The sequence below is a fragment of the Sebastes umbrosus genome, chromosome 8 (assembly GCF_015220745.1).
Source record: "Sebastes umbrosus isolate fSebUmb1 chromosome 8, fSebUmb1.pri, whole genome shotgun sequence".
Classification (NCBI taxonomy): Eukaryota; Metazoa; Chordata; class Actinopteri; order Perciformes; family Sebastidae; genus Sebastes; species Sebastes umbrosus.
The window spans coordinates 23,539,807-23,549,860 of record NC_051276.1 but is presented as its reverse complement, the minus strand read 5'-3'; the positions used below and the strand labels follow the sequence as shown (position 1 = coordinate 23,549,860).

Sequence of the window (10,054 nt, the reverse complement as noted above, 5' to 3'; positions counted from 1 at the left end):
TACCATGTTGTCCAGCCATTTGGTTTTAGAGCCCCTTCATACACCGGCTGTCATTTTAGTGAAGTGAGTTCTAATATACGAGTTGAGAGTATTAATGGCCACTGCCTTCCTCCGTTAAAGAGGAGCAGATTGTGTTGCTTGTGGGTAAATTGCATCTCATAAAACACTCTTGATACAAAGATGAATGTGTAATTGGCTCCCCTTCCTCAACCACATCCCTCAGCTGACTTGAGAAATGATGCTGTGGTCAATAAAAGCTGATACACGCTTTTGACATTGTTGTGTATTTCTTAAATGTTATGAAAAATACATTATACAGAGCAACAATACAATGCTTTGGAGACTGTTCGGTATATACATAACTGGTCTTCTGCCGTGTTAAGGAGGATGATGAATGAACCGGAAAGTTGTGCCTTGTTTTTTTTTTTTGTTGTTCCATCGACATGCAGACATCTTATCGTTGCTTACTTTGGCCTCTCCAGAACTCTTCCACAGAATAAGGACCTGGCGTATAAGAAATTAATATCCAAAATGTTACAAAACTTTCCAAAACCATTTAATGTGCACACACATTCGGAACATCTATCTAGTCGTGTTACTGTTGGTTTTTTTAAAATCTACATCTCTGAATATTACAGGTCATAGTCCTGGGATCCTTCTAGCGAAACCCTGTTGTAATAAAATGACAAAAAGGGAATCATCCGATAAACAAATGAACAAAAACCTGACGTCCTCATTCATTGACTTTTACTTCGTTAGCGATCCATCATCAGTCTCTTGTGGAATATCCTCTTTAATTTAATGACCCTTTGGCAGTTTGGGGGGATGATTCTGAAGTCAATTTCCGGGTCCGGTTTCTGTCCAGACCCACTGTCCTCTGAAAGGCATAAGGGTGAGTTTGTTACAAGAGCACACACTACATTATGCCACCTCTTTTAAAGCACTGTCATTTAACCTTTCCATGTAATTGCGCAGCTCCTTGGAGTCTCCCAGCTCCATGTCCTGGCACACCCACTTAATGTCCTGGCTGTGGCTTCCAGTCAGTGTGTTCACAGTGGGGTAGCTACTGTCTGAGGGGATGGTGGTGAACGTGGTGAACTTGACTCGCTTCCTCTTGGTGGTGGGGGAGTCTCCTTTGCTGTCCTTGGCTACGCACCCCGTGTCCGCCGCCCGGTGCACTTGGCCCTGCACGTTCTTCTGGGCCGAGCCTCCGTTCAGCAGGTGGCTGCCTTCCTCGAGCCCGCTGCTCGAGTCCATCATGGAGGTCTGCTCCTCCTGCTGGGGCGACAGGCTGATCTGGCTCTCCAGCAGCTCCGCCTCGTTCCCCAGCCACACCCAGTCGTGGGCGTGGTTCATGTTCTCCTGGCCCTCGATCGACAGCTCCTTGTGGCGGTACTTCAGGGTGTAGGAGATGCAGTTGATGAGGAAGACCAGGATGGCGAGGCAGAAGACCCCCAGCAGGGCGTACATACCGATCTCCAGGTCTGTGAGCCCGCGAGCGGTCTGGATGAGGTCGTCGTCCATATTGCGGCCACGCGGCAGGTCCACTTGAGCAGGGAAGTCGGCAAAGTCGATCGGCATGTTCTGCCTGCCGTCATCTGAAAGTTTATCTCCATTGGGTCTGCGCATTATTGCGCTTCTAGTGGTGGTGGCTCTCCTCAGCACCCCGTCCTCCATGTCAGAGATGGAGCTGCCGTAGTAGTGAGTGTCAGGGCCGGTCCTGTCCTGGGAGGGGGAGAGCCTGCCTCTGCTCTCCATATCGTCTCCATCAGGGCCGTAATCGCTGCCCCCTCCCCTTGCGCTGTCACCGTGACCAAACTTCACCCTGACGTTACAGTTCCCTGCCGCCAGGACGCTGCGGCGCTTGAACTTCTGGCAGACCTCGCAAACGGTCATCTCAACCCTGACCAGCAGGCCTTGGCCCTCCGCCTCCGTCACGATGACGGGCCATTTCCAGGAGGGGTTCTGCTGCACCGTCACTATTTCCTCGTCCAGGGAGGTGGCCGTCAGGACAAAGAAGTCGGGGTTATACAGGTCTAGAGGAGCCACGGAGCCGTCGCTGAACTGTAGCCAGGCGCTGATCAACGCCTCCTGCGAGAACACAACAACAATATGCAAAGAGAGAGAGAGAATAAATAGTCAGTGACACATAGACAACTTGTTGTGCTTTCATATTACAAAGAAATGGAGTGCAAATTACTAGCCTCACTACATGAAAACAAACTGGAACAAATTGTTTTCAATGCACTGAAAGTGTTATGAAATTGCAAGGCCTCTTTGTTGGGCAGTTAAAGCATCAACCAGATTTTGTTCAGGTAATATCCCACTGCTTGTTGCTACTGGCTTTTACTCTCAGGAGTGCAGTGAATTGGTAAAAATGAGTCACACAATGATAATTTGCATTTAATGTTCCTTTTGTCCAGGCCAATTAGACTGGGCTATTAAACAGACGTTATCAGTCGCTATCAGCCCGATAGAGGTAAATTTGTAGTTTTGTTGCCTAAACCTAAAGATGTCTTTTTGTTTGTGTTCAAAATGTTAGAACGAGTTGGTTTAAAGTTTCACTTTCACTTTTACAACATAGTAGGCGTAGTAGGCCCCTATTGACCCACATCTATGGCTTATAGCGACTGATAACGCCTATTTAATGGCCTGATAACAGTTGAATCGTGTGCAGCGTCAATGCACCACATAGACTTAGAATAAACATGGAGCTTTCTAATTGTGGAAAACACTGTAAGACCAATACCAGCTCCTATCTCAGCGGCTATTCTCTCTAAACTAAGAGGGGATACAGAATAAAAGATGGACTGAAAAGATCAAACAGTAACATTAAACATTGTTCATCGGGTGAGGATTTGCCATACATAGGCATCTCAAGCCCTTCTCCTACTGCGATTCCACAATTTGCCTTTTAATGTTGCCGAAGGACAAATCCCCAAAGGCGCACAAGTAGATCCCCGCAGTGGTCCGTCAACGCTCCCTAATTACTGACACCAGAGGACTTACAGTGCTGCGCTGCCTGCTTATCTTCACAGTTTGCCGCTGGAGATAGGGGAGATAAATGGTCTTCCTAGCTTTCCTTACTTGGAGGAAGAAGGGGGATGTAAAGGAGCAGTTCAGAGAACTTGTGAGGGGGCTTGATGGGCAGATCAAAGGGGCCACAATGAGAGTAGCCAGGGCAAATGAGAAAAGGGAAGCAAAATATGAAAGTTTGGGCTGTAAGACAGCTGTGGTGTTGCTTTTGCATGCTCCCAGATTAAGCTCCCGTTTCTATTAGCTGCCCAAGGAAACACGTTCTGTCACACTCTAGCTTTCAGGCCTTGGAGTTAAGAGGGTTAGTGATGGTGTGGAGCAAACAAACAGACACGTGTACACGAGCACACGCACACTCGCGGCTTTCTTTGATTGTAAAATTGCTCATTCAAGGACCCTGATGCTGTGAAATAGAATCTGGAAGTAAGTCTTTTGTTTTGAAAAGCACAGTAACCAAGGCTGCAGAATGCACATCTCTTGGCCTCAGTAGAAATACAGTACAGTATAAAAGTCTGTCTTTCATTGAATGGCTAGTAAAAAATGACTGCTGAGAGATAATAATTACTAGTGTAAACTAATTAACATAATTCTCTGTCTTAATAATCAGACAGCGCTAAATTGTGTTTGCAAATAAGTACTGGTCTTTGTTTTTAATCTTTTCGATTAGAGGCTTCGTATTAAACCGCAACTAAGAGAGACAAGAGCTAATTAAGCATAACTCTATTCAGGCTTAATTTCTATTTCAAACTTTACCTCAGGTCTCTGAAAGAGCTGCAACAATTATCTTCATTGTCTATTAACCTGCTGATTATCTTCTCAATTCATTCATTAATCGCTTGGTCTATAAGATGTCAAAAAAATTTGAAAAATGCAGCCTTAAGTGATGTGAAGGTGATGATCAAAGTGCTTGTTCTATTTGACCAACATCTCCAAACCTATAGATATTCAATATACTATCAGATATGAGAAATAAAAGTAGCAGATGATCATATTTGAGAAGCTGGAACCAGTAAATGTTAGGATTTTTTGCTTGAATGATGACTAAACCGATTTAATCGGTCAATAAGGGCTGTCAAAGTTACGCGATAATAACGTGTAAACGCAAATTTGTTTTAACGCCACTAATGTTTTTAATGCATTAAAGCAACTTGCGATTCCGCGATTGTAGCAGGCTCCGTTTTAAAGCTAGAGGGAAGATACTGGCATCATATGAAACTATAAAACCTATACCGTATACATAACGCTCCAAACGTTTTGGAGAGGACAAACTCCATGGCCATTTTCAAAGGGGTCCCTTGATCTCTGACCTCAAGATATGTGAATGAAAATGGGTTCTATGGGTAACCACGAGTCTCCCCTTTACAGACATGCCGACTTTATGATAATCACATGCAGTTTGGGGCAAGTCATAGTCAAGTCAGCACACTGACACACTGACAGCTGTTGTTGTTAATTGATTTCCAATAATTAATATAAACATACATTTGCATAAAGCAAGCATAATTGCCCACTCCCTTGGTGATAATCTCCCTTTAAGGTACATTTTGAACAGATGAAAGATGTGCCATTAATTGCAAATTAATCACACATTAATTATGGACAATCATGTGATTATCGCAATTAAATGTTTTTATTGAAAGGACATATATATACAATCCCTCCTCCGTGACACCTGCATGCCTATTGTTAGTGTGTTTTTGTTGTTTCCCCCCCTTGCCTTCTCTCTTTCTCCCTCTCCCTGCTCACCCGGCCATGATCTGCAATCAACACTCCTGCCCGTCACCTGCAATCAACACTCCTGTCTGCCAATCAAGCCTGCTCCTCTTCCCTACTAAAACCCTGCTCCGACAGCCGGTCTCCACCGGATTGTTGTGCCATCCGTGGTTTGTCAATCGCTTCCAGCCCTTTAACTAGTTTAGCTTGCCAGTTTGACTTTTCTGTCAGTTCGTTTGTTTGTCTGCCTGCTCGCATAATCTTACACCTCTGCTCTCTTCTCTCCAGGAAAACCTGCCTGCCTTCCCTGTTTGTCAAGCCCGCCAGCCAGCTCTCATTTCTGGACTGCCTCTGCCAAGCTTTCTCCCCTGGATCCTGTTTCCCTCACCTCAGCCAGCCTCCATCTCACCTTACTGTAAATTAAGAGGCTTGTTTCTCACCTACCAGTCTGTCCAACGTCTGCATTTGGGTTCTGCCTCATAATCTGTGACCTACAGTATATTACAGTATCCTGACCTGTTTGGGGTTCTGCAGGATCTCCTGTGTGGTCGTGGTAGCCAAGATGGCTCTGTTGCTTCCCTGGCTGAGCTGCAGACTCATGGAGAGGCCCGTCACCAGCTGGACGCCCAACTCTGTGATGGTCACTTTGTCGTCCACCACTGTGACGGTCTTCTCTGCCAGGATCGAGTCTGACAATGGAGACAACACCTAGGAGGAGCAAAAGTGACATTTCAGATTACGTCTGTGACATTAAAGGAATTTTAAAAGGAAAAGATGAAGAATTAGATTTTCTTCCACAACATTCCCCTCGAATACGTGATTATCGAGCAATAACCTGTGACATTCTGGTGTGATCAATTACGGCTGTGCTACTCCACAATAGCGACTCAACCTATTGTATACCCTGTTCATGAAAGCTTTTTCATTTCCTGCTCTAAACACCCAGGGTTGGGGAGGTCTTTCCCAGGAGAAATCAGCAGCGACAGCAACAGAGAAAAAGAGCACTACCTAAACTAAACTTCATCAACAGAAAATCCAAGCAGGAATAAGTCAACGCTGGTCACGCCGCTTGATTGACAAGGGATTCCTGGCAGGTGGAACGCAAACACATCCCATCAATGAGCACTTAGCAGTAAGAATGTCGCGGACACGAAAAAAAAGCGGATTACCACGAGTTATAGGTGATTTAAGAAAATGTCTTTCCAAGTGTTTCATCTAAACATAAAAGGCTCACAAGCCCCTGCGCAATATGCAAAAATACTTTTTATTTTATCTCTTTTCTCAGGCTGTGTGGATCAAACAACAACTGGACTTGGCTGCCATCCAACCCCAACACCTCCTGTAGGTAAGAATCCATTCCCTTTGATTAGTACTAGTAACCCAGAAGAAAGGCTCACTTTAACCCCAATTCAGAAGAAGGAAGTACTTAGGCTATACCAAACATGGCATTCATCCTATGTGTAACTTTCTCTGCATGCATATCTTTACAATCGTCTCCTCGTGCATCAGTCTGTTTGGCGCGTCAGCCGATTAGACTACTGTCAGGCTATTAAATAGGCATTATCAGTCTCTATAAGCCCCATAGATGTGGGTCAATAGGGGCCTACTACAGCCACTAGTAGGTTTTATCATCTATTCACATGGTAGATCACCGAAAGAAGGTATAGAAGAACATGACAACAACCGTTGTAATTATAACAGGAGCAGAAGCGGAAGTCAGGCGTTTTACTATAGACACTATGAAACTTAATAAGGTGTGGAGGTTGGGGATGATGGATGGGACACAAAACCAGGGTTTTCACCCAGGAGACCGGAGTTTGCATCCTGTGTGAAACCAACATTATGTAGTTGTCTTTGTGTTCGTAGTTACTTTAACCAAAAACGCAAGTGTTTTTTACCTAAACCTAAAGAAGTTGTAGTTTTGTTGTCTCAATCTAAAGAAGCCTTTTTGTTTGTGTTCAAAACGCGATGTTTCATTCAGTTTTACAACATTGGATGGGACACAAAACACAGACACGCTGTAAAACAAAACAAAACACGTTGTAGTTTTGTGGCCTATACTTAAAAGGAATTGTAGTTCTATTGCCTAAACCTAAAGACGTTGTATTTTTATTGCCCTAAGCCTGAAGAAGTTGTAGTTTTGTTGCTAAAATCTAAAGAAGTCTTTTTGTTTTGTGTTCAAAACGCGACATTTCATTCAGTTTTTTAGAACGTGTTGCTTTTAAGTTTCACTTTCACTTTTACAACATAGTAGGCGTAGTAGGCCCCTATTGACCCACATCTATGGCTTATAGCGGCTGATAACGCCTATTTAATGGCCTGATAACAGTCAAATCGGGTGCGCATGTGGCACAGGTAGTCACAGCTGTCAGACCTTTGCTTGTTTTGGGAGAGAGTGGATGAGTTTTTTTGCAAAGGTGAAGACACGTCTGCACACAGACAGACAGATGAGTCCTTGACTCAGGGGAGCAGATCCCACTCCCACTCAGATGCCATTAGGAGGCTGATATTCATCCAGTTAGCCTGAAGAGCATGACAAACCAAAAGGGCCGAGGGGGAGGACCCACTCACTCTGAGAGCCCGCAGTGGTACAGGCTGTGACACACCAGTGAGCACCTATCTACACTAGACAAAAGGGGGTACTAGTCAAAACGACAGCAGTGGCATCTGTTATTGTCCCTGGAATATACCATATGTTCATATTCCTACGGTAGATTATTACAACATGTATTTGTGTTGACAGCAGGTACTTTCATACATTTTTTTTAATATCATATTTCAAATAATTTTAATGTTCCCAATTTGGTGATACTTTATCAGTAATAAAAACATTACCATTTTAGAATAATTGCCACATTATATTCTATAATTACTAAAACAGGCCTTTGCCCAGACCATTGGAAGCCTCCAGTGCCCTCTGCACTGCATTTCACATCATCAAATTTTGGCAGGAATCTGTACTATAAGAAGCAGGCACCGATCTTCTAGCGCACACGTGACTGAAGCTTTAAGAGATTCTCGCAATGGCAGATGGTAGAATCATGACTGAATATATATATTCACTGTTATAGCAAGAGCTGCTTCTGGATCCTCTTCTTTCTTTTCACAAAGCATTGACGGGGAGAAGGAGAAGTGGATCTTTGAGACAGGAAGCAACAGGGTTCACTTTGAAATATGGTTTTAATTTGGGAAGCGATGGCACAAGTGAAACATTAAAACTGCTAGTGCTCCCTAGCACCTCTATAATTAACAATGTTACTAGCATGAGGCAAGAGCTGGTGAGAATAGTTTGGTCTTATTTTCATAGTTTTCACCATCATTTCTATCAATTATGACATTTTACTCACCAAAGTGTGCTGGAAAAACATTCGGAAAGTACAGTAAAAATTGAACCAGGAAGTCTGTCATACTATGAGAGATATTTGCATTTACAGTTTTGCAGAGGTGTGGACTCGAGTCACATGACTTGGACTCGAGTCAGACTCAAGTCACAATGGTATTACATTTGGTGAAGAGCGCATTATGACTTGTTTAGGACTCGAAGTTCAAAGACTTGGGACTTGACTCAGGACTTGCCTGTCTTGACTTGAGACTTGAGTGCAAAGACTTGAGACTTACTTGTGACGTGCAAAACAATAACTTGGTCCCACCTCTGCAGTTTAGGTCATAATAATAAATTTTGGCTAACCTGAGAGTTTGTTTACTGACTGTCGTATCAACTTCATTTTAGCAATGTCGCAGCATTCCCAGATCTCAGCAATTACCTCGGTGAATACAATTGTGTCATTACTAATAGTAATGATGTCCAGCGCTATGAAAATAAGATCCTAGCTGTAATAAACTGGAATTATTATTTAACAGTAACTGTGATATTTCTAAATGCTACACATGAAATCCTTTCTCTTTTAAAGCTAAAACGTGGCCTACCTGGATCGTGGTCATCCCCATGTCCAGTCCCACCAGTATCCTCCTGTCCAGTAGCTGTGCAATCTGGGGGTCCTCTACCTTCAGGAAGTCCCACACCAGCTCCGTGATGTCCACTTGCCAATCAGAGCCCAGCATGAAGCTGGTCTGGCCTCGAGGATCGGCTGACTCGGCTACGAAATGAGTCAGGACTCTGACCATGGCGTGCTGGTACTGCAGTGTGCAGCTTCGTCCTCGTCTGTCTTCGTCGTCCTCGTCTTCGCTGTCCCGTGTGGACCTGGAAATGAAAAATAAAAACCTGATGTGTAAACTGGGAGTGAATTCAATCAGTTTTTAGCTGTGCTTGCGATGGGGCTAGAGGGATGGTAATGTTGGTTGGTCCAATACTTTGGTCCAGACTGACAGTTATTACTGAATGGATTTCCAAGAAGCTTGGTACAGACATTCATGATCCCCAGAGGATGAATCTTAATAACTTTGGTGATCCCCTGACTTTTCCTTTAGTGCCACCATGAGGTTGACATCGTGGTTTTGAGTAAAATGACTCAACAAATATTGGATGGATGCCATGAAATCTGGTACAGACATTCATGTCCCCCTCAGGGTGAACTAGAGTAACTCTGGGGATCCTCTGACATTTCATCTAGCGCCATCATCAGGTCAAAATTTGAATTGCAAAACTAAAGACATCCCACCCCCATTTAATAAGATTTGGCTTCAATCCATCTGAAAAGATTTAGTTAGATATGATGAAGACCAGAATTCAAGTTGTCAACTACAGAGAACTGTGGAGGAAGTGAAACCGATGATCAGTATAGTCACTCTTATGACTCTTACTCACATTGGACTCACTTCTATAGTGAATCAAATAGTGAAAATAATATTCCCCATTTTTCTGGGGACCTCCTGGAACTCCGTCAAGGACCCCTTTGGGGTTCCTGGATCTCTGTTTGAGAACCATTGTCTTCGAGCAAGTTAGCATGCTGACATTAGCATTTAGAGACTTTTGTTCATTATGTATGCTACTATACTTTAAAACATTATAGAAAGTTCTATTGCTATATTACAGTCAAACAAAGGCAGAATCTAAAATAATATATATCTATATATGTGTGTGTGTATGGTGTATCTATAAATACAAATATAGTGAATAAATATAGTACACTTAAAGGTGCAATGTGTAGGATTTGGCAGCCTCTAGTGATGTGGTTGCAAATTGCTACCACCTGAGTACTGGCTCGTTGTATTTTCAGCAGGATTTAACTTAAACTGATCTCCATCAAACGTTCACACAGGGATGTTTACCGGACCAAGATCAAGCAATGATGCAATGTTGTTGATTAAACCACAAAGAGAGGATCAATGGCTATCATTTTTCTTT

The 10,054-nt window shown here is 43.4% G+C and overlaps 1 protein-coding gene and 1 long non-coding RNA gene across 2 annotated transcripts in view; one reads left to right on the top strand and one right to left on the bottom strand.

The window, feature by feature from the left end:
* Positions 1-270: 270 nt before the first annotated feature.
* The window catches only part of si:dkeyp-14d3.1 (transmembrane protein 132C), a 165,186-nt gene continuing 155,402 nt past the window's right edge, over positions 271-10,054 (bottom strand). The window contains exons 7-10 of the mRNA XM_037778985.1: positions 8,677-8,950; positions 5,266-5,457; positions 956-2,091; positions 271-877 (exon numbers count right to left, since the gene is read on the bottom strand). Of these exons, the coding sequence (XP_037634913.1) occupies positions 838-877; positions 956-2,091; positions 5,266-5,457; positions 8,677-8,950 (1,642 nt within the window). The 3' untranslated portion in view covers positions 271-837. The remainder of the gene's footprint in view (positions 878-955; positions 2,092-5,265; positions 5,458-8,676; positions 8,951-10,054) is intronic.
* Positions 4,662-8,792, top strand: LOC119493556. The gene is made up of 5 exons (XR_005207985.1): positions 4,662-4,919; positions 5,038-5,164; positions 5,284-5,930; positions 6,035-6,094; positions 8,661-8,792. It is a non-coding gene; the product is annotated as an uncharacterized LOC119493556 (long non-coding RNA).